General features: G+C 38.4%; 1 protein-coding gene across 2 annotated transcripts; it reads left to right on the forward strand.

Moving 5' to 3' along the window:
• The first annotated feature begins 332 nt into the window (after nucleotides 1–332).
• LOC149072445 (acetylcholinesterase-1-like) lies at nucleotides 333–20,363 on the forward strand. Of its 2 annotated transcripts, none has more exons than XM_089246976.1 (3): nucleotides 333–509; nucleotides 15,113–16,607; nucleotides 19,959–20,363. In XM_089246976.1, the coding sequence occupies exons 1-3, from the start codon at nucleotides 455–457 to the stop codon at nucleotides 20,140–20,142; spliced, it is 1,734 nt and encodes a 577-aa protein (XP_089103102.1). In that variant the 5' UTR covers nucleotides 333–454; the 3' UTR covers nucleotides 20,143–20,363. The 2 variants fall into 2 exon arrangements, with proteins under 2 accessions (XP_089103102.1, XP_089103103.1); XM_089246977.1 differs by lacking the exon at nucleotides 333–509 and adding an exon at nucleotides 4,528–4,746.
• Nucleotides 20,364–27,049: the final 6,686 nt, after the last annotated feature.

Consider the following 27,049-nt stretch of genomic DNA (forward strand, 5'->3'; position numbering starts at 1 on the left):
CGACATTGCATACAGGTAAGAGAATTACTTGGGCCACATGCTCTATTATTATTTATCATTATATTTTTTTTTCTCGGGCCATGCACGTGTTAATGAAATGACAACACCAAAGACTGAAAGAAAAAAAAAAAACTGAAAGATAGAGGAAAGAAAGAGAAAACGTTGTGCGAGATAACGGAAAAAGTTGTTTTACTGTTCGAGTTTTCTTGTTAGCCAGGTCTATGACGTATAATGTGAGGGAACGAGTAATCATTTTTTGATCTCCTGATTGGATAGTTCATTTCCATTCAGATGACGGATGTGGTTTTCAGCGAACACGCCTCTTCTAGATATTCCATACCCCGAAGATCAGTGTCAGAGTATGAACAAAACAATCGAGTATAATCAAACGGGAATCATTGTCTTCGAGAAGATACTCCTCGTATCTATCATCCATTAAAAACCATCTCATTTCATGCTGCCCCATCATTTGACATCAACTCGGTCAAAGATGATCATTTTGAATCAAGGTGAGTAGAAGAAAAAATTTTTTTTTTGGCATTTATCGAGAAAGAGCTAACTTAGAATATTCAACATTTTGTATAGATTCACTTTCTACAACTATTACTATGGGTTTTCACTGGTGTAAAATGTCTAGCGAGTTCATATAGATCAGTGTTTCTCAACCACCGGGCCCTGATATCATTCATACCGGGCCGCGAGTGATTAGCCGTTTCATTTTTCCTCATTCATTTTCCATTGCTCGTGTGTTTGACCGAGGTTTCGACTCCCAAAAATGAATGAAACCGGGCCGCGGGCTTGAAAAGGTTGAGAATCACTGATATAGATGAAGCGCCCAGATTAAGATACGGTCAAACTCGGTTGTAGCGACACCTCGGCTATAGCGAGTTTAAATTGAGGCTGTAACTGGTAGAGCAGTGATTGTCAACCGCCGGTCCCTGGCATCAGTCAAACCGGGCAGTGAGAAGTGATTCATTTCATATTTCCCCGTTCATTTCTCATTAGTCGTGTAAATGGCCGAGCCTTCCACTCAAAAAAAGAGAATTTGACCAGGCCGCGGGCTTCCAAAGGTCGAGAAACACTGCCATAGAGAGTAATGCTACTGAACCTTGCTTATAACGTCAACGAAATGCAACAATATTGAATACGACACATTTTTCGCTATTTTTGTTTCGTATTTATGACTTTTTTCGCCTATTCCTAGACTTAAAGAAATCCCTAGAATTAAAGTCCAGAACATGAAGGAAATGTTTTTCCATTGTTCTATTGACACACGCACATAACCATGGGAAAAAAACATTTTTCCCACGTTTATCGCTGGACGTGCTCATTGTTGTCTCCCTCCATTCCATGTAGAACTATTGGTAGTGCTCCTAGAAGCCATTGGTCTCTATTGATGTAGCTTTTATTTCTAGTATGCATAGCAAACTATGGTATCTTCCCAAGAATCCGGATCCGTTATCGTTATCTCTTATCTGGATTCGTTATTTCTTCGAGCTTTGTATTTCGTTTACAGAGAATGTACGGAAATAATTCCAAAGCTCATCCACTTCAAAGAATACGGCAGGAACTGTTTTTCCCAAGGGTTCCGACCAATTGCTTGTCCCTATGTGGAAAGTTTTTCTAAAAGTGTGTTTTGCATGATAGCTCCATACAACCCAAACGGGGAGGTGATTTTTTTTTTTCATATCGGCTTGTTTTTTCTCCTTTTGATTCTATCATAAGGGCAGCAAACAACTTTCACCTCCTAACCAGGTCATGGCCCACCACTCTGTCTCAATGAGGAGATTTTAGCAGCTGATCAAAGACCTGGGCCATGCCGGAATATGTGCATGCATGTGTCGTGAACCTAACGTGAAGTCTGTTTCTGAGTAATGCTAGTTGTTCTGCCGTGAATTTTTCTAACTATGAGTGAAGTATAACGTTTGAATAAGTGTATTGTTTTAAGAGAGGCCTGTTGCTCTCTGTGGTGAGACTTTTCAACGGGAAGGTCGCTTCCCATTCGCGCCTCCAAGGTGGGAACCACGAAAAGAAGCCAACTTCAGCCGACCACCACGGTGCCGATGGTGATGTTTGATTCCGGGTACTCACGACGCGAATCTGTCATCGTGGCCACTCAACCACTACAGCAGCCAAAAATCACTCACCACTCGTTAATTTTGTCAAGCGATCTGGTCACATGCAGTTCCACTGGATAGGAAAATTAAGAGGAAGATTCTCACTTTGGAAGATAAATTCAACATCACTAATGAGTTAATCCTTTAATTGGCAAACATTGAAATATCCAGAGGAGAAAAATTTTCAGGTGTTATAGATTAAACAAATGAGGGACTACCCCCCCCCCCCCGAATGCTATTACATCACAAAAAAAATTATTTTCAATATTTAAAAAAATTCGGGATGTTGCACTTCACGAGAATACACCGTATTCATATGGTTTACATGCATTTAAATAGTATACAAATTTATTGTGGTTGCCAACGTTTCTATCATTGTTGAAGAATGCACAGCAATGTGAGCAATGTGTCTCCTCCACACATGGTATTTCCCTCCAAGATGCAAAGGTCAAAAATCGTGCTTGCTTGGCTTGTCTAAAAGTAGGAGACATTTGTATCATTGGGCTATTCTGCTGGTAAGTATAGAAACTTCACGAACAATTCACAAGTAAAAAATCGAATGTTTAAGAGTTACTTATAAGCGTCACTGCCGAAACGAACTCAAAATATAAAAAGCAACACTGCCAAATAAAGGGTTAATTAATCAATGGATTTAATACCAATTGAGGGAGTGTTTGGGGTTTTTGTTACTAAGGATTACATAAAATCGAATATTTTCTTCCAGTTATACAGGGTGATTGTAATTAAAGTTCCCGTACTCTGAGTAGTTTTTCCTCAGAAACTGCTTATCCGAATATACAGCCAAGTTTTTAGGATATCTGAGAAAGATTTATGAAATAAATTTGTTTAAAAAAACCTCAATTTTCGACCACCAGGTGAAAAAGTGGAGCTTTTTTTTATTGAAAATTCTAATTTTTTCATGGACCATATAGCGAATTCCCATGTAACGCCCGTTCTGGAGGACGTATTTCATTGAAACTTGGTATATATGCCATCGGGGAAAATGTAAAATGCAATAAAAAAGCGCCACTTTTTCACCTCGTGATCGAAAATCGAGCCTTTTTTTCTATTTCATAAATCTCTCTCCCATGGTCTCATTAAGATATCCTACAAATCTGGTGGTATTCGGATAAGAAAGAAAAGTTTTTGAGAAAAAATTACTCCGATATACGGAAACTTCAATTAAATCACCCTATACATTACACAGGTTTATCATTTTATCCAGGCGTTCTTATACTTTTGTCAATCTCGACTCCCCCTTGCCCTAATCGTAAGCATAAATAAAAAGCACACACATCAATATTTCTAGCTCGTCGCGATGCCCCTAAGAGCAGTGGCGCACACTTTGGGAAACACTGATTTTATCAAAAAAGGCTTCGTTTATTTTTGTTACTATTTGTTTATCATAATCAATAATGCCTAGCATATCGCACAGAATGAAAGTTTCATGCATAGCATATTAACCATCTGATTATATTTTTTATACTTAAAAAAGTCTTATTAAACGTCAACCTCGGTTGTAAGGACACCTCGATTATATCGACAAAATTCCGACCGAGTTTGACTGTATTTGTTTCCATGAAGTAAGACTACTATCTATTTGCAGTTTCTACCATTCTCTAGCAGTTTTGAAAACTAAAGTCCAGAAAAACAGGTACTGTGTATAGAACATGGGTTCTTAACTTTTTTCAGCTGTGACCCAAATAACCAACACGGCCCACCTGGCGACCCATCAGTCTGTTTTTTATTAGGGTCCGGTGCGTTAACTTTCACTACAAGGTGTCCGCGACATCAAAACGGTTGAGAAATACTGAACCATTGCTTAAAACACATCAAAAATTAACCAATAAAAGTTTTTCGAGGTACTGTACATAGGAAAGCATTTGCTGGTGAGATATTATTTAACCACTTTACAATCAAGGATGTAATATTGCGTCCAAACGCCCGTGGAATAAATTCAAACAAGTTTCCTCTCTTCTCATAATCGTGAAGCTTTGTTGTAACCCTATGAAAAAAGTTATTTTTACCTCCGTTTATTCCTATGCTCTTATTAGTGATTTTTTTCACACATGTGATGTATCCTTCTACTATATACATATACAAATACCACGCCACAACAGGCAAATTGTCCAACGAGGTGGCTGACTTAAGAACATCATGGATCCCCGAGCCATTTTTTTTTGGAGGCCCTACCTACTACTGCTACACCACACGTGCACCCCGCCCACACCTCCCCCCGCGGAACCCCCCCAACGAATCGGTACATGCGGGAATGTGCGTGTACGTGTAGTGAAACCTGATGTGAAGTTTTTTGTTTCTCTGTAATGCTTGTTATGTGTAGTGCTGTCATCTGCCACCAGTTTTTCTAACTATGAGTGAAGTGTTATGATTGAATGATTTATCGTTGTAGGACTGTTGCTCTCTGTGGCGAGACTTTTTAACGGGGAGATCGGCTCGCATTTGCGCCTTGAAGTTGGGAACCACAGAAAACCAACTTCAGCCGACCACCACTGTGGGGTTCGAACCCGGATCCTCGCATCGCGAGTCCGTCACTATAACCACTCGACCACCACAGCGGCAAAAGAGAACAGGTAGAGGCGGCAAAGAGAATAAGAGCGAAAGAGAACAGGTAGGGTGAAAAGAGATCAACTTCTATTAACTTATCTATTATACACTTTTACTCTTTCATTTATTTTTCCTTTCCTTCCTTTTTTTCCTCTTCCACTTTTTTGTCCTTCTTCTTTTCCCTTTTTCTAACGTGCGGTTAGGTTAGGACAAGCTTACCTTATTTATTTCTGATTCGTCTAATAGAGATCATCCGAATTTCTTGTCAATAGCTTGTAAGCGAAGTGCTTAAAACATTTGAAACTTTCAACCGAAAGAGATAAATACGTAAATGAAATTTTTGGCCTGAAAATTGTTTGTACGCACATCATCATAATAGCAATTTTTAATCGCATGTTTGACGGGACATTCCTCCTACAGAAAGAAGCCAATGGTAGGTGCAGCGCATATAGGCCTACTATTATAAATTTATGCATGTCTAATCTAATATATTTGTAAGTGTATTTACACTGGGGTTTCTCCGAAAATGTGCTTAAATTTTTCATGCTCTGGCAACATTGTTTCCAGTAGTCGAAAGGTTTTTTACTAGGTTTTTTCTTATTCAATCAAAAACAGATTGAATTCTAATAATATGCATCTTTAAAATGCATGTTATTAGAAATCGCTCTGCAACATGCGCGGATTGAGAGCAGTGGGAGCGATCGCCCCTCCCAAGAGCCAAAAACCCCGTAAAATACGGGACGAGTTGCTAAATGGTGTCTTCCTTCACTACATTCGTTTGACTGATGGTGTCCGCCTCGGCACTTCATTCACAGCTGATGATGTCAGTTTCCACTCAGTGCGAAGCTGAATATGCCTGGGTGGAGTAGCCAGGTCGATAAGATACTCGCCTAAAGTACCAAAGGATGTTTAGAGGTGTCGTGAGTTCGATACCCGGTTCGTCCTTGTCAGAAACTTTAATGACGCAGGGGTACATCAGAAACGGCGACATCACCACAGAAAAAAGATTGCTGCCGTAGGGAGTGTCACATCGAGGGGTTAACGCACCAACCTCTCGTGAGCGTAAAAAAAGGCTGCCGTTCGGAATCGCCAATAAATTGTAGGTCCCGGTCCAACTAGCTTTCGTGTGCAGAAAATGATCGTGGTGCGACAAAAATGATAAACTCAATATGTTTGCCTTAGCTCCATTCGAAGCTAAAGATGGCTGCCTTCAGTTTATTCGCAATGTATAGTGTCTGCTTGATTTTAATCGCAGCTGAAGATATCTGCCTAGGCTACATTCGCTGCTGGATATGTCTGCTCCCGCTTTATTTGTAGCTAGAGACATCAGGAATGCTGTACGTTAGTTTTTGCTATCCTTTCTCCAACTTTTCCCCGAATTTTTACATTCAAATACCTTAGCGGATATTGCACTTAGAGACATGGAATTTTTTTCTGTTATCCTAAGGAGATACAGCACAACAACTTTCTAATTGGAAGTTGGAGGACAAGAGGACCATACAAAAATTTAGATTTTTTACTTTGTGGCACACTGTATTTTCACTCTCAAAACTGGTACAGGGTAGTTTTTGAACGCCTTTTGAGCATTTTTTAAATTGGAATCATTCCCCTACGACGCACGGACGGTTGATGAGATAAAGGCCGCATTATAGCACTTACAGGACACCCTGTATATGACAGCGTACAGAAGATGCAGTCCACCTATTTAAGCGGTGCTATAACTTCTACACCCCTTAGCAAAAACTGACTATCAAAAAAAAACTTGTATTGATTGATTTGTGTTTATTACAAAATTGTTTTGTCAAAAATGCCCCTTAAAAAGAACATTTATTTTGTTTTTTTAAATTTAATTTAAATCGATATTTTTACTAAAACCATTGGAATTAGGTATATATATGTATACTTCAGGTCTCAACTTGAAAAAAAGAATCATTGAAAACCATTTAAAACCCTTACACACCTGAGGGTCCATATATGTTGACCTGTGGAACAAAGAGGATAAGGCATATATGCTCAACCCATGACCCGTGAGCCAAATGTGGCCCTCGGAGTCATTTCATGATGCCCGCGACCTCAAACCAAATTTTGTGAAAATGAACATAATGGGACATTTATAGATCACTCAACTGACCCCGTCGCACATTTGCAGAGCACTTGAATGGCCGGTGGTCATTATTTCCTAATTTAAAAATATCAGTTTGTAATATCTCCTTGCATGTCAAATATGCTGATGATACTTTCGAATCGAGGGTAAAGTCACATTAAGATGTCAACTTCATGTTGTATGTGAAAAGCCGTCAAGAATTCCTAAAAAAGCATTTACAGGGCACTTGAATGACCCATGGCACATTTAAAGAGCACTCGAATGGACGGTGTCACATTTACAGAGCTCTTGAATGCTCTATCACTGATGGAATATTTACAGAGCACTTTAATGGCCTGTGATACATTTACAGAGCACTTGAATGACCGGTGGCACATTTACAGAGTCCTTGAATAACCAGTGGTACATCTACGGAGCACTTGAATGACCCGTGGCACATTTACAGAGCACTTAAGCATCCCGCTACACATTTCTAGATCACGTAAGTCTCAAGTGATCCGTGACTTATTAACAGGTCATTTAAGTGACCCGCGACAGATTTTAAAATCAGTGAAGTGGTCCTCACTCTCCTAAATGTCGAGCACCCTTGGGATAAGACAATGGCAGAGATCAACGCTAAGAAGATTAATCATTTGCTTCAAGATCAAGTTTTGATCATTGAAAATACTGCAATAAATATCACGAGATAATATCTTTCTGGTCACTCCATAATATTTTCAACGTTGCATCAAGGCTTTGGAAGCTTCAAGCAATTTTACGAAATATATTAATTTATACAAAAATGAAACTAAACACATAGAGAGAGAGAGAGAGAAGAAAAAATCTTGGCAACGAACTGACTATGTGTACTTTAGTTTAAAAAAACACGTGCACGTTATACAAGAAGAAAGCAAGGTAATTTTGAACGTTGGCCTTAATGTTCACACAAATTGATACTATCACTGAAAATTCTTTCGATCTTGAAGGTAGCAATAGTGAAGGCCACCACCATTCCCCCTGTCACGTACGTAACCACAAGAAAGGCCAATGGTCTTTAACGAAACATTTTGTCCTTGAACTCACCTGATAAGCCTATAAAAAAGTCCTTGCAGGAATCTTACCCAAAATTTACCTCAATATACAGTCAAACTTTGTTAATCGGTCACTATTGGGGGGAGCGAAAATTTCACCCCGTAAGCGGAATGACCCAATAAACGGAGTTACCAGCGATATCACTATTTCCTCTGCTCCGACCTTGCACTCGTGCACTTAAAATCAACTTTTCGTTATTCAAATGAGTATAGTCTTGGAATATATAGTCTTTATTAATTTAAGTTAATTTGATTTTTTAATTTATATTATTTACCCTAATTTTTGTTTCCATCACAAAATCGTGGAATTTCACAAAAGATAGGGTCATTCTTCGGCTGCAGTCGATTTTTTATAGTTTTATGCTAAAAACAGCCCCAGTATTAAAATTAAAATTTTGTTCAGGACATCAAAATGTATTGAAAGGAATGAAAATTACATTCATTTGACCAGTAATTATCAATTAAAATTACAATTAAAACAACTACCCACGTTTACTAAGAAATACAAAAAGTGTTTCAAAACTTATTTGCGTTCATTTTTGAAATTTGATTTTTTTTAAAAAAATTTTCGCTTTTGTAATCATATTTTAGTGATGAAATATCTGAATATCTACCGAAACAATGTCCATAAATGATGAAAATGACGTAACAATATCATTTTCATGACACGCATGAATGCCTAATTCGCCATTTTTGAGAAGGGGGAAGTGGTAGACTCTTCAAAATTTAGAGAAAACACAAAATTGGAAGCATTATGGAATAACTAAGAAATTTCTTTTAATATTAAAAAAATAATAAATAATAAGGGGTCATATTTGGGGGTTGAATTTACCATACTTGGCTCTCTTAACGGATGCGTCCCTCTGGGTATGGCCTGGAGTCTCCAGGCTCCCTATAATGGCCTCGTATTGATGAGACTAAAATCTGAATAATGTTTCATTTTGGAACAGCGTATACGACACTCATATTTTTTTATGGAAATCTTTTTCAGCCACCTCGTTGGACCTGTCGTGTTTGGATTTTCTCTGCTGTGGCCATTGTATCTGTATTTATGTAGATAAGATTCTAAATTATCGCGCGTTGAGGTTATCATAATACGTTGTATGAAAAATTTCGATTTCTACAAAAAAAAAATGATTAAAGCCGTACGTTAGAAGAAAAGTGACTCATTAAGCGAAGTGTGGAAACGCATTATCGGGAGTTTAGTAACATAAGAATGCGCGCGCGCCATAGAGGAAAAACGATATTTCAAAAAAGTGACCCGGTAAGCGGAGTAGCGCGTTATACAGGTGACCTGCTAAAGAGGTTTGACTAGTATATGATGCTTAACAGTGTTGAAATCCCTTTAAAAAACCATTTTGAAATTTTTTAATTTTTTTTCCTAGCTCGATTGTCATTTCACTATTGGACTTGGTTTCTTAAAAAGGTTTTACTCTGGTACTGTTGTGACTAGAACAGTCTTAAATCAATGGTTCTCAAACTTTTGTCAACCGCCGTTACCTTACCCAATTAATGAAATAAAGCGGCTTCCCGGAATATTTAAGTAGATATTTTACGTTATGAAGCATACATGCTCAAACCATGGCCTACGGGCGAAATGTGTCCCTCCGAGTCATCTCCTGTGGCCCGCGACCTCAAACCCAATTTTGTAAAAATGAACTGTGGCACATTTCGAAAATACTTAAGGGACCATAGCACATTTACAGATGACTTAAGTGGCCTGCAGTACATTCTCAGATCACTTTAGTAACTCGCGTCACATTTAAAGACCACTTAAGTGAGCCATGGCATATTTACAGATCACTTGAACAACCCGCGTCCCAGTTACAGATCATCCAAGGGACCCTGAACACATTCAACAATCACTCAAGTGACACAATGCAGATATAATTGTAGTGCTTGTAATTGAGTGCACATAATTACTTAAGTGACCCGCAGCCTATTTACAGATCACCCAAGTGACCTGCGGCACAGTTACAAAGCTCTTAAGCTACCCGTGGTGCAGTTCCAGATCACTGCAGTGGCCCGCGACACGTTTTTAAATTAATGAAGTGGCCCGCACTCTCCAAAAGGTCCACCCTCGCTATAAAAGAACCACTTCAAAGCACGAATAGGCACACAAGTCAATATGTCTGGCTCACCGCGACGCAGGTTGGCGACGCCTCTAGGAGCCTTGCGAGAACCACAAATACTCCCACGTTATACAGGGTGTCCAGCAAGTGCTAATTCAGCCTTTATCTCATCAACCGTCCGTCGTAGAGGTATCATTCTAATTTAAAAAATGGCCAAGAGGCGTTCAAGAACTAACCTGTGGCAGTTTTGAGAGTGAAAATACAGTGTGTCACTAAATAAAAAATCTAACTTTTTGTACGGTTCTCTTGTTCTCTAACTTTCAGTTAGAAAGTTGTTTCCCTGCATCTCCTGAGTCCAACAGAAAAAATTCTATGTTTTTAAGTGCGATATGCGCTAAGTAATTTTGCACTAAGGTATTTGAATTCAAAAATTGGAGAAAAGTTATGAAAGAACCGCCAAAACTAACGGACACGCAACGCTCCTTTCTCTCATTTACACTGTCCTTTCCCAATTTTTTTTTGATTTTTTGAATTGAAATATCTCAGCGAATATTACATTTGAAACTTTGAATTCAGGTTTTCCATGCGTTTCAGTAACTGAAAAAAAATTATCAGCTCGAAAAAGAGAGATCATGAAATCATGCATTTACGGCCGTATTCACCAATATAGTTCAAACTGCAATCGCAGGTGAAAGGATTGAAGATCGAAACGGATTGGTTAAATTGGGGATTTTAACTAATCCGTGTCGATCGCTAATACTTTAACCTGCGATTGTAGTTTACTCTGTCGGTGAATACGGCCATTAAGGGTTAACCTTTTGAAATAGCTGAATAGTTACAGAGTATGTTTGCGCTCATTTTAATGGAAGAAGATATAAAACTTCCATCAGACACACGTTATACAACTCATGTCTTTAATAACGTCAAGAAACCGCAAAACATTATCAAACTTTGGATCATCGAACTGTTTTTCTACTAGTGATTGCGTGAAAATTACTGCCATTATAATGATAAATTACTATTTCTGTTAATGATTTGTGGTTTCATGATCTCACCAAATCAGGTGAATCACGCTTGATAGAGTAGTTTCCGTAAGTGACCCTTTTATATCATTAATAATGAAAACTGTCAACAACTAAGATTATCGTCTACAATTATCTCCAACTAAGCCTCAAATCAGTCTGAAGAAAATATGTACTAATAATTTGAAATTATCTAAAAACTATCATACAGTGTATTTGCTTGAACTCTGCCGTAGAAAACGGCAAGTCATACCTGAACGTGTTCTCGTCATCATGGCAACCACAAGAGTGGGGCTAACAGGGCTCCAGCCTGGAGCAATTATTGTTTTTTTCTTTTTTGCTCTATAAATTCACTACACAGAGCATCGGGGAAAACCTGGCCTTCGGCCTGCCCAAGATCCCAGCCTAGGGGCCCTGCTGCAGGATGTGGGGACTATGCTCGTCACGTTGTCTTTTTGACATCACACTAACGATTTCTCAAAAACCCAAGTTCTGAGTGCTTTTTAATCACCTCAGTCACAACGTCGCCTGTGGAAGACATTAAACAACACTTTAAGTCCACGTAACTAAATGAAATTCTCACAGAGACATCAAAATTAGTTCCAGATGTCGTAAACATTTGGTTATACCATATTCATACTTATCTGTCGGCAGAAATTAATTTTAGGCAGTTTCACAGTTAAAAATAAACGTAAGATACGTGAAATTCAAGAAGGTCTTGAGGACTGAAGAGGTTAAAATGGAAATTTCAGTCTGGTGACTTAGATATACAGGGTGTTTTAAAAAGAATCATCCGATTTAAAAAGTCGTAACTATTCAGCTTTTAATTCATTTTAATCGAACAATGTATAGGTAAAAAGAGGGAAATCTCTTTCATGCAGTTGCCGGCAGGTAGCGCTAAACGCTCTACCTTCGGCCGCCACTTCAGTGTTTCTCAAGATAACGACTGCACAACAGAAATCATTTTGTGTTCTAAGCTTCGCGAAGTGTGAGTTCGTAACAACTGTTCATCGTGCTTTTCGTAGACAATACCCTGGTGTTGAACTTCCTACCGTTCAGAGCATTAGGCGATGGTATAAACAATTCCGAGACACGGCTTGTCTGTGTAAAGGGAAATCCCCTGGCCGTACCCGCAAGTCAGAAGAAAATGTGGAGCGCATCCAACAGAGTTTTTCGCACGTGTGTAGTGCACAAAAATCCATTCGTAGTGGATGCAAACATGCTCGCAAAAGTTTAGGACGAATTTGACTACCGTATAGACATATGCCGTGCATCCAAAGGTGGACATACCTTTAATTTGGTTTGTAAAAAAATTTATGATTAGCCATGTAATATAAAATTAATTTCAAGTGTCTATGTTCCATATTTCTCGTAATATAGGCATTTCAAATCAGGTGAATTACACCCTGTAGAAATGGTATCCAAGAACCCTATAAGTACAGTAGAACTTGTCTTATTGAAATTTTGGATAATTCGAACTTTTACGAACTCCCCTTGAGGTTTTCAATCTAATTTAATGTTAAAAGTTCTTGTTTAATTCGATTTTTTTTCAAATTTTTCGATAATTAGAATTGAAAAAAATCACAATTTTTGTATGAGCAAATTTAGTTTGGAAAAATTCTACAAGAAATCAGACTTTGCTTTTCTCGATCAAGTTATCAAACAACAAATCTTTAAAGACAAATAAGTTTGAAAATTCTGTTTTTCTCTACTCTTTCTTTGATAATTTATTGCCCATTTTAACATTCTTCAACTGAAGTGCATGGAATAATGTGTACTATATGATACCGTTATGTTGTTCAATGACAACATAATGTTTGAATGATACACCTTGATCCACAGGTTGATGGTGTAAAGTAGATGGTGTTGTAGGATCAAGGTGTAACATTCAAAATCTGAATCTTATTACGGGAACTTTTTATTAGGGAAACAGTTATTGGTGCCACATTTTTTAGCAGATGTTTATGAATTGATATATTCTATTACGGCTGAACCCGGTACCTGGACTTTGTGCAGTGGGCAGAGTATGAGATTTCCATAGCGAAGGTTGATGGTTCGATACCCTCTCAGACTTCAGAAGTTTGTTTTTCTTCCTCCTTTTTAATTTTCGTTTCTTGTGACGATCTTAAATTTATTTTTCTTCATCGTGATTTTTTAAAAACGTTGTACAAGTTGAATGCAGTTCATTTTTAATACTAGAATGTAACGAAGTTTAGATTCATTTGTCTCAAAGGTGGGAAGGACGTATGAATGTCAATCCGAAATTTGATGATTCAAAACCCGCTCGTAACAGTAGTGTTCTTTGGGTTTTTTCCTCTCCATTCAAAAATTCTGAAAAGACTTACAAGAAGTTCTCTCTCTCTCTCTCTCTCTCTCTCTCAATACATTCTTTTTTTTATATTTCATTACCAATTGCGAGATACACTGGATAAGGGGGCTGTTCCCCTAAACCTCGAAAGTGGCGAGATGAGAGTACGGGGGCTATAAGTAGGCGACCGCAGGAAGCCAACCCATTTCTTGGTTATTGGTTCATAATGAAATATTAAAATAAAATTTGCGTGGCGGCAAACTGCTGCATTTATCATATGTTAATATCATTATTTGCGCTTATGCGTGAGCCGTCGTGACAAAATAAAAGCTAAATCGTTAACCTCTTGAATTCTTGGCAGATCGAAAAAGCCCCTACTGACCTATCATTTGGCGATAAGTCGCCATTTCATTTGAAGAAATTACCTTTCTACGTTTGCGCATGCACATTGTAACAAATGACTTACTGTCGTGAGACTCCCGTACGTATGCCGAGAAAAAATCATTCATTTCTGCTGCTGCTACCTGGAGGCCAATCACTGAAGATACGAAAGGCTGCAATTTCTCAACTCAGTAAGTCACGCTACTGTACGTATTTTAAGGGAAGGAAGGTCACGTCTCTGTGTAGTAATGGTCATTGTGTTTTATCGTTTTGCAAGCGGTCCTGTAATCAATACCCGATGGTTCAATACCCGATAGTTCAATACCCGATGGAGGCAACAAGCTTTTGCTCCCAAGTTCACATTAGCAATAATATCCAGAAAGTCTCTTAATTTGATGAATCGTGTTCCAAGAAAAAAAAATGACCCATGTCTGCTGTCAATAATATTTTGTTTTGTTTAATAATAACGTGATCCTCACACATTCCCAAGGGATCAGCATGATCCGTCCAGGGAATTTGTTAGTGTTAGTAGACATCCATGCCCACTGGTGTACGCAAAGGAGGATTTTGGGGTTCTAACCCCCCTCAAGCGGAGATTATAGTGTTATTTTGCAAGAAAAAACTTAAAAATCCCCCCTTGAGAAAATTCTGCGTACACCTATGTCCATGCCCGAATTATTAGTTTCATTGTTTATCGCTCATCCCTATTGTTCTCGCTAGAACACGGTGCTAAATGCCTTTCATATTCGCGTCTTTATTCCCATCTCGTTCCTGTCGTATTTATCCGCTGTTGTAGTGCCTAAGCTCTTGTTGCCTGCATTTGAACATGTTATAGCCAGTTCGTTTTGTCATTCATCGTCATTCTCTAATCCATTCTCAATGCAGGGATTTTTTTGTCCGCTGTCTTTCAAAAGTTAAAGACTTAGCTTATATAACATAACGACACCACTTTAATCTTGCCCCTCTGGATTGGAGAAGGTTAATGGAACACAAACAAGTGGTACTCAGGCGACAGTCCCTTCATGTGGAACCTTCGGCTCACAGTACTGGCAGATATTCTCTTACCAAGTGCAGAGTGCCGTCTTAACGCATGGGCTCACCCGGGCACTGCCCAGGGGCCTCGCAAAAATGAACCAATACAGAGAAGACTATGATAACGATGACGTCCTCTGGCATATAAATGAATTTTAATGATTGGTTTTAAAAGAATAGAAATCTAGTATACTATGAAAAACAGGGGGAAATATTGCTCCTGTACTCAGATTTTTTTTCTTCTTTTTGGTGTAGGAAATATGATCAGTGAGGATGTTCTGAATGAAGGACTGTTTCAAATATTTACCAAAATCCAACAAAGCATACTTTATGCTCTCTATTACATTATTACACAGTTTCTATTATACAATTTTTTAATTTATATAGAAAGATGAACTCATCTAGCTTCATTTAGTTTCTTTTTTTTTCTTTTTTTTGTAGCATCCATCATTTTGATTTTTATGGAATTACTGGTGCTTTGTCACGGGGAAGGATATAATCCATACGCATCACCTGAAGCTCCTGTTGTTACTACAAAAAATGGTATCGTTAGAGGACAGATTATTAGGATGCCAAGCAACGATCTATCAATCTTCTTCGGAATACCATACGCTAAACCTCCGGTTGCAAACCACCGTTTCAAAAAACCCGTACCTGCGAGAACGTGGTCTGGAATTTTTGATGCTACAATGAAACAACCATCGTGTATGCAGATGAGCTCAAAAGACTACCCTTGGATAGATCAAGAGAATGTGAGCGAGGACTGCTTGTACCTAAATATATGGGTTCCATGTGGGCATCCTACGGCACATTCTTCCAAGTTTCCAGTGATGGTATGGATACATGGGGGAGCATTTCAGTATGGTTCAGGTGGACAGGATATTTATGATGGAAGCATTCTAGCCGATAGCGCCAACGTTATTGTTGTTTCAATGAATTACAGATTAGGAGTATTTGGATTCTTGGATGCAGGTACAGATGATGCTCCAGGAAACATGGGACTTCTGGATCAAACATTGGCACTGAAGTGGGTCAAAGATAATATTGAATATTTTGGAGGAAATTCAAACATGATCACTTTGTTCGGACAGAGTGCGGGTGCAATATCCGTTGGCTTACATATGATGTCACCTTTATCTAGGGATTTATTTCACCAAGCAATAATGGAAAGTGGAAGTCCTTACCACCCACACTTAGGGCTCCCACCGCTTGTTGTAAAAATGAAAGGCAGTTTATTTGCAACGCACGTGGGATGTTCTAACGATACTTGGAACCTCGTCACTGATCCACAAGGAGTTATTGCATGTTTAAAAAGCATCGAAGCGGAGAAACTTGCTATGACTGAAAGTGCAATCTTGGAAACCGTTCCATTTTTTTTCATTCCTACTTCTGGAAATGAGTTCATGCCGAAATCTCCGATTGAATATATGGATTCTGGAGATGTAGGGTACAAAAACCTTCTCATAGGTTTTGTGAAAGATGAAGGATCGTTTCTCGTGAATTACATAATGCCACAAATTTTTAATAGGCAATTCTTGCCACCACTTACCTCTACGGACGGGTATATGCTTATATCTACCTTGTTTCAAAATAGTACATCTCCCACTCCTGATGTCGTAGCGAACTTTTATTTAAGAAATGTTGATCCCCAAGATAGTGGCGCTATCGCCAAATCAGTCTATGACTCTTTCGGAGATTTTCTGTTCGCTTGTCCAAGTCTTCTTTTCGCTAGAAAAAATAAAGACGACGTGTACTTCTATCACTATACTCATCGGCCGACTAACACAAAATGGGGTGACTGGATGGGGACAGCTCATTTTGACGAGATTCCATTCGTTTTTGGTGTACCTCTCAGAATCCCTTACCACTACACAGCTGAAGAAGGGCGATTCAGTCAGAATATCGTCCAGAAATGGGGAAATTTTGCTCACACCGGGTAAGTATAAATTTTAAATTTATGTTATTTTGAATCAAAATAATAAAACCGCGTGAAAGAAAACAGTAGAATGTCATTTCTTTTTTGATTGCTTGTATCAAATCATCCTCTGGAAGCAGCAAAAAAGCCTATCAACCTCTAGAAATATGTCGTTAATAAATCTTTGAGCACAAAGAAATTAAATCAAAAACACACAACTTCATACTTTATACTAAAAACCAATTTCAATAACGCATAAGAATTCACCGGGTTATTATTAATTTTAAATGCCTCTCAGACAGATGGAAGCAGATGCAAACTACATTCGTGGTTACATTTTCAAACCAGCGGCATCATGAAAATCGTGAATTAACCCCTTGCTTATGGCAACAAATTAGAATTACCTCTATTTGACAAACCTATATATAATCTAGTATTGATCTAGTAATGCGATAAATCTAGTAACCTTGTCCTAACCTAACCGCACGTTAGAAGAAAGGGAAACAAAAAAATAGAAGAAAAATTAAAGGTATTCTTTTTTTGCGGAATATAAATGTGTGAAGAGAATTTCAGCATTTCAGGAATTTCAGCTACGTCATTCATGTTGCAAGGGATTTTGCACCGTTTATAGTTATCAAAATACAAAAATTAACGGGCGATAAGATACTCGCCTAAAGTACAAAAGGATGTTTAGAGGTGTCGCGAGTTCGATACCCGGTTCGTCCTTGTCAGAAAACTTTCCTGACACAGGGGTACAACAAAAAAAACGGTGACTTGACAGCAGGAAAAAATTGCTACCGCAGGGAGCCCCCATCGAGGGGTTAGCGCACCAACCTCTCGATGAGTATAAAAAACCAGCCTGCCGTTCGGGATCGGCAATAAATTGTAGGTCCCGGTCTAATTAGCCCTCGTGTGCAGAAAATTACCGCGGTGCGACAAAAATGACCAAAAATTAACTTTTTATACGGACACCCTGTGCCCAAAAAACCAAAACAACCCGTCTCAATGATGGCAACAAAAATTTCCACGTTTCTAAAAGTAATATTCGGTAGGATATTTGAATTCAAAATCTGAGAAAAGTTGGAAAAGAACAACAAAAACTAATGGACAACGCTTCTTTCACAACTTTCCTCCAATTTTTGGAACACGAGAATATCTCAGAGAATATTTCACTTAGAAACGTGGAAATTTCTTTTGCTAGCATCAGGAAAGACAGAGTAACAACTTTCTAACTTTGTTTTTCGGGACAGGGTGTCCATATTTACAAATACAAAGGCCACAACAGACAAAATGCCCAATGTGGGGGCTGAAAAAAAGACGCCGATAAAAAATATGGATGTCAAATATATAAGTAAACTACATCAAAAATGCAGCAACCTAATAAGAGCATTAAAATACCAATAATTATGATTAAAATATGAATATACATACTGCCCATAAAAAAAATTATGGTTTTCTCATCTAAGTATGGATAGCTTTTCGATTTGCCCGAATGTGTTTATCGTATTTCTTTTTAAAGGAATCAGTTGTGTTACAATTCGCAACCCCCGGAGGTTAGCTATTCCATTTATTGGCAACCCTATTAGAGAAATACTCCCTGCGACACCATAACTTGGTAAACTATACTGGTGTTCCCTTGTCGAAGCAGTTGATTGACGGTGTATTAATAACGCATGTGTGGTACATCCTATTGATTCTGTTGAAAATTTTTAACGTTTTGGCAGTATCTTCCCGACACCTGCGTTCCTCTAATGTAAACATATTCATGCAATCAAGTCTTTCTTCATAGCTCAGGCCTTGTGTGCCAAGAAGAACGTGAACACGAAGAACACGTGTAGCTCTTCTCTGCACCCCCTCAACCAAGTCCATGTCCCTATGTAGGTATGTTATCCAAAACCTGACGACGTACTCCATTGCAGGACGAACTAAGCCCGGAAAAGTGGAAGAATCACTTTAGGAGAACTCTTGACCTTTTTGAAAATGAAACCAAGCATTCTATTCGCTTTTTTTTACCACCACTGAACAATATTCAGAAAACCTAAGCCGCTCGTCAATGAGAATTCCCAAATCGGTCACTCCAGTTGCATCCGGGACAGTGACACCACTCAACGCGTAAGATAAACGTGGGTTGTTCGAACCAAAATGAGCAACCATGCACTTGTCAACACTAAAATACATGCTCCATTTATTTGCCCACGCTGCAATCTTGTTTAGGTTGGTCTGGAGCGACTCCCTATCACTTTGATTCCCGACTACCTCCATTGAAGAAGGGGAAACAACAAATAGAATAAAAGGAAGAAAAAAATAAATAGAAAAAAAAGGGGGAAAAAACAGTATAATATATATAGATAAGAGTATGGTAGATAGATACAGAGTGTCCCACAATCGACCACACTTGACACGAGTATATAAAAAGTTTTTTTTTTTATTTTAATAACTATACAACTCCTTACAACGTGAATGACGTAGCTGAAATTCCTCACTTTGTACATTAATGTTATTCAAGAATGGCTCTAATATCTGTCACCGTTTTCTTACTATTCCATTTTGAAAATCATCAGTCGATTGTGGGATACTTTGTAAGAAAGTATGCAGAGATTTTTCTCTTTTCGCCTCTCTACGTGTGTTCTCTCTTTCGCTCTTACAAATACAAGGCTATAACAGGAAAAATACCCAAAAAGGTGAAAAATATTGTAGTTTTGCTGTGGGTGAGTTTGAACTCAGGCCTCCGCTTCATTTCTAACTTCACGATTTACCACCCCACGATGACATCATTAACCTTCCCCTTGTCGAAGCGGTTGATTGCCGATGTACTTGTACATAGTAGAGGGATACAGTATATGTGGGAAAAAAATCGCTAACAGAAGTATAGAAAAACGGGAGGAAACGACTTCGGTTCATAGGGTAAAGCAAGGACCAAACTTGTGTCAAGCCTGGCCCAATAGTCATTCGCAAATGTTTGCTTCCAATATTTGCCTTTCCCTGATATAAAGAAGCAGCAGCGCAACGGCATAGTGTGGCTACACATTGGCCCGGCCTAGCCCAATGTTCCTTAGCGAATATTGGCTTCCGAAAACACTCTCCGTGTTGTGACTATTGGTGTTCTTTGACCAATGTGTGGCCAGACGGATTTTAAGATCGGGAAGGAAGGTGACACCTTTGATTTGGGTTGAAAACTGGAAGGTATTGGTCGTTTTGTTCTACCAGCCTTCCATCCCCCAACATTTGAAGATTATTGCCAGTGATGGAGCGGCCACACTACTTGCCCATGGCTAACCTTGAAACGTATTAGGCCAGCCTTGACACGAATGGAATTGTTAATGTGTGCATAGATTTTTTTCAATATGAATTTTTTTTTCCTTTAATTTTCAGATCTCCAGGACTATCAAAATCTAATGAATACTGGCCGAAATTCACTGCTTCAAATCCTAGATATCAAGAACTGAATCCTAGAAGCCGTAGAGTAGAAAGTGCTATTAAAGACGAAGAGTGCAACTTCTGGCAAAAACATTTCAGTGTCGCATCTCCACGAGAAATAAAGTCGACCAAAGTGTAATTCAAAATGATAATTACTATACAATTTTTATATATGACCAAGTTTTTATATCCTTAGCGATAAGCAGCGTTACTTATTCCTCGCCACTCTGCTTTTCCTGAAGTGAATGACTTTGAAAACATCTGTGATTTTTACATGCTCCACGAAACTGTTACATGAACAAAATGTGATTTTACTTGCATTAATATGTGTGAAAATAAAATGTTGCTTTTTTATAAATATTTCTGTAGCAATATTCTGTATATTCTGCATTACCCGTTCGTTTTTTTTGTGGGGGGGGGGGAAATTACTTGTCTTTGCGTGTTTATTATTAACGCATTGCAAGTAGGGGACTGAGAGTAGGGAACTGAAATCTCAGCAGTCCAACCTCTTCTGACAGGAATTTAAAACTCGTTCTTCAGCGGCAAAAAATGGTCAAGTGTAGCGTATCCTTCCTCATATTTTCAAAACTGGGGAAAAGAAATGTTCGAATTGGGTCTTTTTTCCTACTCTTCTCTTTATCTAATTTAAAATGAGGAAAAAATATACATGTTAGCGTCAGGGGGAGGAATGTTACACTGTAAAGGAATTAGCAAAGTTAAATAATAGTATCGTTCGAGGAATAATGGTATGAAAGGATGGACTTTGAAATTATGTATTTCAAAGCCATACCAGCCAGGTGTTATCCAGGTGTTAGGAGTTAGAGTCCCAAAGAATATGGATCATGAAAGAAACCTATAAATTTGGCGCGTAGCACGTAAGGAATACAGAATCGAAGAAGTAGTATAAAAAGTAGCGATAAACAGATCTATAAATATGGGGACTGAAATGAATCGTATAAAGGGTGCAGGACATTATGAAAGAAATCGGTATAAGTTGTATAAGAAGAATATGGTAATAAAATTCAGCGGCCGCGCTCATATTTCAATGATATTTGCAGCTGGTCAGAATTTTGTATACATGTAAAAGCGTGAGAAAGTCCAGGGTTAGAGCAGATGGTATTAGGTGAAAGGAGATTTGCGAATTCCGGGAATAGTTCCCACAGGAACGTCAACCGAACTAAAGGGATAGCAGTAGCCAATGAAACGCATGTCCATAGGAAAATGTTATCCAATAATGTAAAGTGAAGAGAAGTTCGGTAAAGAAAATTTAGGAAAGAAAATCGGAATTAGCGAATGAGATGAAGTTTATGGAATATAAGTAGGAGTAGGCGGATAGCCAAAGGAAAATATATATATGAAGTTTGAGGGATATACAGAGAGTTAGAGGGAGACTGAGTGAGTGAGATAGAGAGAGGTTGTGGAAGTCCACAAGATAAGTGTGAGATGGGCACCAACGAAGGAGTGAAGTTGATCTTCACCGGATTTGGGGTAAGTCACACTTCCGACTTTACGAACCATTTATCACTCTCCATGTAAATTGAAAATATGTAATGCACTATCCTAGCTTATATTTGTAAATCGTATATTTAAAGCCCTTATTTATAGTAGCCTAATAATTAAAGAATAATTAACTGTTTTATCTTTGTTTCCTTGGACTTGTCATTTACACGGGCCTGTGGTTATTGACTTAGTTTCACAGTGCAATGATATCTATGGAGCACAAAATTCGTAAGATTATGAATAAAATTCGATCACGGCATTTTGGGATGTTTACATTAGTGGGAGGATTAGAATCAATGTTGCAGTGGGGTCACACCCGTTTACAATAAAAACAATGCCACGCGTTAACATACATACGGTATATAATATCATCACGATATACTGTATAAGAGACTCATCTAATTATATTATATATTTATATATTATTATATATTTTTTATATTTATATATTATTATTACACACACTCGTGTGAAAAATTAAGAGAATTAGCACATTATGTCAAATTTCTGAAAAAAACTAGTGGATAGATTTTAATGAAATTGGTACGAATGTACAGTTATAACAGAGAAAAAGATGTACCATAAAGCTCATCATTGCAGGAATATCCAAAATCTACGTTGCGGGATCGAACCGAAAATGAGTCTAATATGGGGTATGGTCCCCTCTCACAGTCAGACAGGTCGCACAGCGCGACGGCATACTGGACACGAGGCAGTTGAGGAGTCCCTGTGGCAATCGGTCCCACTCCTTCAGCAATGCAGTTTTTTTTCAGTTCCGGGATGGTTCTCGGAGGGGAATGGCGAGATGCAATTGCCCTCCCAAGAGCGTCTCAGACATGTTCTATAGGATTTAGGTCAGGAGATCTGGCTGGCCAATCCATACTCCGAATATCCTTAATTTCCAGATAATCATTGACCAGATCTGGTCCAAGGCTGATGTTGTCTGCTCCATGCTAAACGCGCTCTCTTGTGTGCTGCAGTTAGCGGAACGCAAACAGCGGATCTTCTGGCATAACTTGTATTCTTCATCGTGCTACTGTGCAACTGTGTTGCGTTCGAAGTAAAACAAAAATTTAAATGTTTTTAATGGTTTTAAACGGGGATGACATAGCGACCAAAATAAAATAGGGTGTCCCTAATTTTTTTCTTCCGAATTTAGTTCACTGCAGCCGTAATTTTTAGTGCTTCATTAGTCACATTAACATGACTTTTGATTGTCCTCCAAAATAAGTATATTTGAAATTTTCATTCATATTCTTCACATTATGAAGAGAAGAGGAATTATTTTATGACCACCCTGTACATATATATATATATATATTCCTACGTCATCATCGTCTCATGTCTTCTCATGTTCCTTTCAAGTCTATCTCTAACCATGATGAGTAATCAGAATAATTGCTCCTGGAGTAACATTTCGGGAAAGATGTATCAAATTAGTGTGGTTGGATTTGAATATTTTTCATAAAAAGCCCCAACTTTTTCTATAAGCATGAATACTTTCTTTTTGCTTGTTCCTCTAGTCCTCGTGGAAATATGAATATATTACTGCCAAAGCCCAAAACTGGCCAGTTCTCGAACTGGCCAACCATTCGACCTGGCCAATGTCCGAAATTTTGGGGAATTTCGGACGTTATTCCGATTTCTTTGATCTTTAGAGTTGCCATAGCCCACATAATTATAAACGGCCATAATTATCCGAGAATGATGTCTCACGAGCTCCAAGGAAAGATTGAGATATTCGTTGCCTCTGTAGTCTAGAGGGCTTTCACCCGGAAAGTGAAAGGACGTGGGTTTGATTCCCCCCGCAGGGGCAGTTGAATTTTCTCTTTCCAAAATATATCTTCACATCAGCCAGCTCTTAAAAACCTTTGTGTGGCCATAATTATCACAAAAAATACGCCAAATTGACGATGACCCTGATTTAGGTGTTTTCTTTGGTCAGGGATCTCCAGCCATCTCGCAAAAGGCAAAACCAATACCTCCTAGATACTACGTCTAAGCTATCTAGGAGATATTGCTAAAGCCCTTCAACAGCCCGAATTTCGGACACTGGCTGGTTCAACTGGCTGGCCAGTTCGCGAATTGGCCAATTTCGGGCTTTGACAGTAGCATATACATTCTCTTCTTCCATGCTTGGTCCTGATCTATATCCCACTCGTAGTAACCGAGCGTATCGCGAGGACATCGAGTGAATCAATGATGACTGCCGTGAACAACGACGGAAGAAAGAAAAGAAAGGGGGAAAAGAAAAAAAGAAATTTCTCAATAAACACATCCACAATTTTTTCTCCTCATCTATAAAATGACAATGCCTTTTATATCTTTAAATCACCTAGTTTTCATGCTTACTATGAGGTTGGCGGTGGATGGGGGAGGAGAAATATTACATAAGCTTATAGGATTAGGCCCAGTTTAAATCAATTTGACGCTTGGTTCTACTGGCGAATCTATTACATATCTTTTGAATGGCTTTAGATTAATACTCACATTTTAGCTCCTGTACTATCAGGGACGAGATATCTCATCCTAACGCAAATGCAAGAAATTCATTCTCGCTCTCCCTTTTTTTTATTTTTCTACCTCTTTTCTCATCATCGCAAATTTTAATTGTAACCCTATGATCATTAGTTGTTCTTCCCCCCTCCCTGTTCTTTCTATACTCCTGTTTAGTGATTTCCCCGCCCACAAATATTCAATGTGTCTTTATACTATGCAGGGTGTCCTGTAAATCCTGATTCGGCCTCTATTTCATCAACCGTTCGTCGTAGAGGTATGGTTCTAATTTAAAAAATGCTCAAAATGTGGTCAGAAAACACTGTGTAACAGTTTCGAGGGTGAAAATACAGTAAAAAATCTAAAAAATCTAAATTTTTATACAGTCCCTGTGTCTTCTGACTTCCAATTAGAAAGTTGTTGCTCTGTCTCTCTTGAGGACAAGAAAAAAATGTCATGTTTCTATAAGTGCAATATTCTTTTTCAATAATGATAATTATATTCACCGAGATAGTCGAATAACTTGAAACTTCTCTGGAAGATTTACCTATCCCCCCCCCAAAAAAAAACCTTCGGTTCACCATTGTGCCCCTTCCCCAAAGAAAAACTTTAAAATAACCCCGTTTCCTAAAATTTTTCTTCTCAAGATTGCCACGCACAATGTGTAATCTTCATTACCCCCGTCTAGCCCCGATCATGCTATAACCCCCGTCCGTAAAACTTAACAGCACCATATGGTCCCCAGACCAAGTGATGTTCTAGGGCCCCTCTACCTGATCGCAAGAACCAGAAGGATAAGGCCTTCCACACAAATTCACGTACATACTTTCGGAACCGAAATCTCATTTCCCAATTTCATATATTCATACCCACAGCCGTCTTAACTATGGGTTCCCAGTGACTCAGTCAAAGTGATATCTTGAGGCCCCTAATTAGCTGGATAAGTAACTGCTTATAAATTTCTACACTTTCTCTCGAAAATCATAGCACCAGATTTCATTATCATGGGGGTCCTTCATTCAATTGAGGCTCCCGGGCCCATGAGTTAAAATCTCACTGTTCATAACCATATTGCTACTGCTACTCACGTAATCATCATTCGAACCCCTCCTGCCGCCTTGTCATGAAAAATCAATACCCATGGGGGAAGGGGTGCTTACGAGATACTTAAATGGCCTTCGTATATACCATAAGTGCATATGGCGTATTGCCATTCCGCGCACAGAAGAAACAGGTTCACGCACGTCAAATTTAAATTGTTAGAAATGGTGGCAGAGAGTGAGTAATGGACCACACTCAATACTTTTTATCACTGGGCCGAACACCCAGAATTAATTCAGAATTCAAAATATCCTCCATATAGCTTAAACCGAGCACCTGGACGTCTAAAGAACTTCCGATGTCACTGGGCAAATGTAAAAATAAATAATAATTTAGGGACCTCAGTAGAGTGTGAGAATTCACGCAATTCGGCGTGTTCAGAAAAACACATATCGTATTCGTATGCACACAAGAGTTTTATTGAAAATTTATACGGTATCGGTACACCAACATCTTGGGCAGACTAAAATATTTGCATATGATTTCAAAAGAAAAAGAAGAAAAACCAGCTATCTACGAATGTGACATTTCAAACCCAAATCTCATGCAAGCATCGGATGACCATATGCACTGTATACTTCACTTTTTTCAGCCGTTCTATATAACTTTTTAAACAAGGAATTGTCCTCTCTCTCTATTTTTTCAACGAACACATTTTGCATTCACTATTTTCAATGAAATACTGAATAAAGATAATTTGCATAACTTTATGACTACTACTCACCCTTATATGCAACTCGTACACATTCCTCTGCGGAATTTCCGATGAATCGGTATATGTAGGAACGGGTTTTCTTTTGTGCGTGCGTATGTATGTGTGTGTGTGTTGTCTCTAACGTATTTATGTTGCCAGAGTTGTGCTTGTTTCGTGTTCTTGCTGGTGCTACCATCTGTCTTTGTTTTGAAGTGAAGGTGGTGAACGCTTGAATTTTCATGTATACCTTCATAACTACAAATACGAATATATTTAATTTTTCTTATTATATACATTACAATTCAATGCAGATTTTGCTCCTTAATTTTGCTGTAATAGATTTAAACTTTTTTTAATTTAGAGTTTTAATTTTGTTTTACACTTGCAGTTTTTTATGATGTATGGTTGGTATATTTGGAATTTTCAAAAACACCAGACGATTAATTGTGTAATGGCAATGAGTTGAATGGTGTTATTATTCCGGATGCAACTAGGGTCACCGATTTGAGAATTCTCATGAACGAGCGGTTTAGGTTTTCTGAACATTGTTCAGCGGTGGTCAAAAAATCAAATAGTTTTTTGGTTTTTTCGGTTTCATTCGGTTTCATTCTCAAAAAGGTCTCTTTGCGTTCTCCTAAAGTGTTCCTTCCACTGGGTTTAGTTCGTCCTGGTATGGAGTATGCCGTCAAGTTTTGAAGACCATGCCTAGAGAGGGACACAGTCTTGGTTGAGGGGGTGCAGAGAAGAACTACACGTGCTCTTCTTGGGCACATAAGTCTGAGCTATGAAGAAAGACTTGATTGCTTGAATATGTTTACATTGGAGGAACGCAGGTGTCGGGGGATGTGGTAAAAAAGTTTAAAATTTTCAACAGGATGAATAGGATGCACCACATGCGTTATTAATACACCGTCAATCAACTGCTTCGACAAGGCAAAACCCCAGTATCGTTTATTAAGGGACAATTCCAAGTTATGGTGTTATATTAGTCAAGTGTTAGAGTCTTTCTCTAATAGGGTTGTCAATACATGGAATATCTTACCTCCGGGGGTTGTGAATTCTATCACAATTAATACATTTAAAAAGAAGTACGATAGACATAGATGAATCGAGAAGCTATCCACCCTTGGTTGATGCAACCATAATTTTTTATGGGTAGCATATTTATATTTTATCATAGTTATTCGCTTTTTATTGCTCTTATTAGGTTGCTGTTCATATGATATAGTTTAGATATGTATTCGGCATCCATATT

Source organism: Pholcus phalangioides, unplaced genomic scaffold (assembly GCF_987345545.1).
Source record: "Pholcus phalangioides strain wild (caught in Gottingen) unplaced genomic scaffold, Ppha-v1.0 ptg000017l_1, whole genome shotgun sequence".
Taxonomy (NCBI): domain Eukaryota; kingdom Metazoa; phylum Arthropoda; class Arachnida; order Araneae; family Pholcidae; genus Pholcus; species Pholcus phalangioides.